Source organism: Camelina sativa, chromosome 8 (assembly GCF_000633955.1).
Source record: "Camelina sativa cultivar DH55 chromosome 8, Cs, whole genome shotgun sequence".
Taxonomy (NCBI): Eukaryota; Viridiplantae; Streptophyta; class Magnoliopsida; order Brassicales; family Brassicaceae; genus Camelina; species Camelina sativa.
Window position 1 is genome coordinate 5,801,368 of NC_025692.1, and position 5,439 is coordinate 5,806,806.

General features: G+C 37.6%; 1 protein-coding gene across 2 annotated transcripts in view; it reads left to right on the plus strand.

Moving 5' to 3' along the window:
• LOC104706370 (nuclear pore complex protein NUP1-like) overlaps positions 1,329-5,439 on the plus strand; it is a 5,946-nt gene continuing 1,835 nt past the window's right edge. For both annotated transcript variants that reach the window (XM_010422558.1, XM_019228358.1), the window contains exons 1-6: positions 1,329-1,673; positions 2,174-2,232; positions 2,789-2,952; positions 3,188-3,395; positions 3,689-4,009; positions 4,094-4,177. In XM_010422558.1, the coding sequence (XP_010420860.1) occupies positions 1,382-1,673; positions 2,174-2,232; positions 2,789-2,952; positions 3,188-3,395; positions 3,689-4,009; positions 4,094-4,177 (1,128 nt within the window). In that variant the 5' untranslated portion in view covers positions 1,329-1,381. The remainder of the gene's footprint in view (positions 1,674-2,173; positions 2,233-2,788; positions 2,953-3,187; positions 3,396-3,688; positions 4,010-4,093; positions 4,178-5,439) is intronic.

Here is a 5,439-nt window from a genome sequence, read left to right on the forward strand (position 1 = left end):
TGCAGTTATGTACAAGCTTCGTATGCGCGATTTCTTTGGGATGCTGAAGAGGAAGAAGAAGAGGAGAAGGAAGAGAGACATGATGAAGAACTTGAGCATCAAACTTCTCGCATGAGTTTCTTCACCGGATCTTCTCCAATCACGGCCATGTCTTAAACTCTCGTGGTCGGCATTACCAATCCAGTCCTTTTAATAGATTTAGAGAAACGTGGTACCGTCTACGATCTTATCTAACCCTTTTGTTTAATGTGAATTCTTTAATCAAGTCTCTATGGGGGGTGTCTCGATGCTTGGTGTTCAAAATTGGTCTCAGTTGTAGTAATACCGCTGGAAGTAAAATAAGATATGGAATCAAAAGTTTTGCTTTTTTGATGGATGTAAATCGTGAGTTGTTTTCCTCATTAACTTGCCTATGGTGGAGACACATAACGAAGTTAGGCTATATATCTATTTTTAGATGAGACTGACGGGTCTAGAACTAAGCCTGCACACACCAAACCTATTACAATGGAGATTGGAGAACAACACATGAAGACGACTTGCTGCTAGTTTTGTTCTTTTGCTGATGCAGCAGGTGCCATTTCGGTGCCATCATTAGTGAGGCAGATAGTGATCGTCAGGAGAACGACTGGCACCTCTTGTCAAAACCTATTTGGGTCAGTCCAGTCATGTCGAGCAAAGACAATCGAAGAGAAGTCTCGTAACATTAAGTCCATTAAGAGTATGCTCAGCCAGAGATACAAGGGCAGTTAGTGAGCAGCCCATGAGACCCGAAGTTTTGTAGACTGTGTTCAGCAGAATAGGGTACTTAACTCTACAGAAGCAAAATCCCTTTAGCTGCCAACCATGGTGTTTAATACATCCTAAACCGCCTCGATCGTGCAGTACCTTTCCCACTAGCAAGTATACGATCAATCACACAAACCCAAGACTAAAATGTGTGATAATTTTTAAACTACAGTAACAATAATATGCTAGTTAGCAAAATAATATTTTAAGAAGTTAACCAACAAAATCCTAAATCCTAAATAAAAATTCTTTTAGGCTGTGTTTAGACTAAAATTCTAAATACAAAATCATGGTCCAATTTTGAATTTTCCTTTTAATTAATTTATTTTATTTTATTCTATTTTCTGGATTATTTGGAAAACATGTTAACAAAAATAATTTTCAAAAAAAACACCCACATACAGTATGAACAAACAACTCTTTTGACTTAAAAATAGCGCAACTACACTTTTACGAATATACTTTTTCGGGATACCAACAGAGAGAGAGAACTCAAAATATATATATATATATATATATATATATATATATATTTTTCTATAAGAGAGTGGTAAAATAATTTGAGAAAAGGAACACTGAAACAAAAGAGTTCATGGCCATTGAAGGAGAAGCGTCGTTCTCCGCGGCGGCGGCGACGACGTCGAGCTATCCGACGGGAGGTGCTGGTGGCAAATTGACGCGGCAACCCGCGAGGAGGCATGCGGCGACGCCGTATTCTCGACCACCACAGCACCAGATACAACGTAGGCCGTGGATCTCGAGAATCGTCGATCCTGCTTATCGGATTATCTCCGGCGGCGCTACGAGGATGCTTCCCTACTTCTTCTCGAAAGCCTCCTCCGCTCCTGCTCTTACCGCTCCAGACGATCAAGATCAACATCAAGGTTTTTTCCGTTCTTTCTATCCTCCGTTTAAAGGCTTCTGTTCCCGGAAAATTTTCTGCAGTTTTGGGAGTTGATTAATTTTACTTACCTCAATGGTTGTATCCGTTTTTTTTAATTAGAATCCCTTTGGTTACGAGTATCTAGGGTTTGTTGAAATTGTTTTTGATCCTGTAAATTAGAAGTGACAATCGCCAGGATAGAAGAGGGTTATATTGGTTTTGGTTGAAGTGGAATTTTATAGAAGTAAGGCTTTTCTGATTGCAGTTTGTTAGTATTAGCCTCTGTTTATCTCTTGCTAGTGAGACAACTTTGATATTGACTACATGTATGTTTTAGTGTTACTAAATTGCTCCTAGTGTCAAGTGAGTGGCAACTGTTATTTCATCGTTTGAGGATGTATTTATAATTTAGTCCAGAGAGATGAGTTATGTTGTCTAATATCGGCTAATGGATTTCATTCCAGCTGTCATGGTTTAACATTTGGCCTCTCTTTCTACTAGATAAGTTGCAGAATGATGATACACAGGAGAATGTTCCGAGTACAACCACCAGTTTAAATGTAAGCGTCTTTCATCCCCTCTTCTCTTTTTCTTAAACTTCAATTGGGAACTTACTGCTTTAACTAAGCTGATTTCTTTTGACCTTGTTAATGTGTTTTCTTTTGGTCTTTTTTTCATGTGCTATTTTATCAATCGTTTTTGCAATAAGGGCCACCATATAAAAGCATTCTTTATCATACTGAAGTTTTATTCAAATGAGTTTTTTTAGTATCTTTGACATTTTACGGTTAGGCGACTTTTAAGATTCGTGTTGAGATCTCAAATTGACCAAGGTGTTGTACGATAGGAAATTATTTTTGTCTTATCGGGATGTTTTATATTGCGTCTGATTTAGTAGAATAAAGAATGTGTTACCAAAGAAAACCGTCATGAATTTTTTTCCTCTTTGTGAGATTGTGGTAATATAATAGAAGTATAAAACAGATTTTTGTATAACATTAGAAAGATGTAATCTTACTGTTTTGTGATCTACTTCATTTGATACCTGCTTTTGTGATTTACAATAGCTAACATACATCATTTTCTTGCTTTTAAATGATTCGGGAAACTGTGCAGAAACTAGAGTCAGCATCATTTGAAAAGGGAGGACCTAGCGGTACAGCAAACGTGAACGAAGGCAATTTCAGTGTCAGTGCACAGATAAGAGGGGAAACAGCTTTAAGTGATGCCGTTGCAATCTCGGAGCTTGAAAGGCTAATGGAAGGGAAATCGTTTTCACAGTATGTTATTATGTGTATTCATTCATTGCATAATTGCATTCAAATGATGTTTGATGGAAATTTCTTTCCTTTTGATTGTTATTTTGTTAATGCTTCTTAGTCATGTCTCGGTCATTAGTATCTTATTTGCTGGCAGCTTTAATTTCATGGCCTTTGTGTCATCTTTTCTTTACAGTTCTAATTGTTTTTTTTTACGTAGACCACTTTTACACTGACATCTTTAATTTTCATCCAGGGCTGAAACTGATCATCTCATAGAGATAATAACTTCAAGGGCTATTGATCTACCTGATGTTAAGAGAGACGAGAGAACTTTGGAGATTTCTTTGAGAGAGGGAGCCAAGAAAAATATGAGTTTCTTAGATAAGAGAAAAGAGCCAATTGGGGGCAAGGATGCTAATAGTGAACTATGGACTACACCAACCCCACTTCCTAAGTCAATTGTGAGTTGCTTGCTATCCAGCCTTCTTTTGTTAGGCTGTTCTGATGACACTACCATAGTAGCATTTATACATGAGTTGCCGGAAACTTCTAGAAGTTTAGTTTGCAGATTTTATGAGTAGTTTGAGGTTGGACTGTTTGTGGAAAGTTATTAAGAAATAGGTAAACAGAAAGAGCTATGTAATTTCATATATTTGATTCATCAAAAAGTTGGTGTCTCTTTCTTCTCTGGTCGTTATTTCTTAAATTAATGTTTTAGTTTACTCACCTTTTTCGCATTTACTTTTTCTTATAGATTTTTGACAAAGACAAACAGATACACGATGAAGCTGGTCTTTCACCTGCAGAACTTGCTAAGGCATACATGGGAGGCCAGACATCATTAAGTAGCTCCCAAGGTTTTGTAGCAAGAAATGAAAAGGATTGTTTTGATACGGGTATGCTTGTCGGAAAATCATCGCTTGCATCACCATCAAGCAAGCCTTCTGCTTGTTGGTCTGATATTAAGTCAACTGAGCAATCTGGTTTCGCAACTCCTCAACGAGAAAGCTTTGGGCTTCAAAATTTTCCAAGGACCCCATATTCTAGAACCATCCTTTCAAATTCGAAGTCAAAGGTGTGTGGAGGTTTTACTTTATACTTTTTTGGTCAAAAATCTTTGGTATACTTGAGGTGTTTCATTCTTTTTTTTTTTGCCCAGTTGATGCAATTGCAGAACGATAGTAGCAAGCGCCTGAGCAACCTCCAGTCTCCCTCTCAAAGTGTGCAGACAAGATATGGCCAGGTATATTTCTCTTTATGCTCTATAATTCTGATTACCTATAAGAGTTATAACATAGTGTGCATACTATTTACATTTGTAAACTTTAAGACAAGCTTAAAGAAACTATGGTACTTTTCCTGGTCATTTTCACTTCCAGACTCCTTTAATAGATGTTTTGGGTGGCTTCTTTCTAACATGTCGTTCTTAACTCTAATGCTTGATGATTTTCAATTGTCCTGGAGCTTATTTTATGGGACTTCAGAAGGGATAAGAAGTCTACAGTACTAAACATTCCCACTTTCTAGAGTATATATCTAGCTATGTCTAATTTTATATATTTTTACCCAAAAACAAATCCGATGTCATCTATTAACTTGCAAGTGCCAACCCTTCTTGACTTTGATCAGAGATAGGCAGTCAATTTATCGAATAGAAGAATCATATAATTCTTGCTTCATCTAGGTCCTAATGAGGTATTCTCTATGAAAAATTAGTTCCACGTTTACCTCTTGAGCTGGTGTTAGGAAATCTACCTAAGATGGAATGTTATGCAAAGGGACTGTAGTGGTTACTTGATTGCTTCAAAGTACCGTTTCTGTCACTAGATTGATGAAATTGAAATTTATTATGGCCTAAATACACTGACTGGTTATCTAATGTATACTTAAAAGATGTGAAATGAAAGGGTGGTTGATCATATTGTCGATCCTCTAGGTCTTTTTACCTTTTGCAAAACTTGGTTTTAAATTAGAGTCATCATTATGCCACTTTTTGAATCTTACCTGGGTTTCTTCTATATGCTGAATCCTATTTCCTCAGTTGAACCTGATAAACCACTTTCTAATGTGCACAGCTTAGCAAGGGAAGAGATGGCGGACTTTTTGGACCCAGTAGAAGATCTCGCCAGAGCACCACGCCATCCATTGTGTCTCCTTATTCACGACCTTCACGTGGTTCATCTCGTTTTGAAAATTCTGATATCATAAAGAGCTCTGAAACAGGGGAATCAGATTACCTATCGAGGTCCCAGACAACAACTTATAGTAAGCATAAAGAGTCAGAAGTTGTTGGTACCCCGACTGTGCCTCCACATTCTAGTCAGATTGCTAGGACAATATTGGATAAGATTGTACGGTCCCAGTCCAACCCGAGAGGTAAATCTGCTGAGCTAAAGCTTGCCACTTCCTGGAGATATCCAGAGTCTTCGAAAACCGTTGAACAAAGCAGCTCAAAGGCCAACAATGTGAAAAAGGATGGCTCAGCTAAATTGAATGAAGATGTGC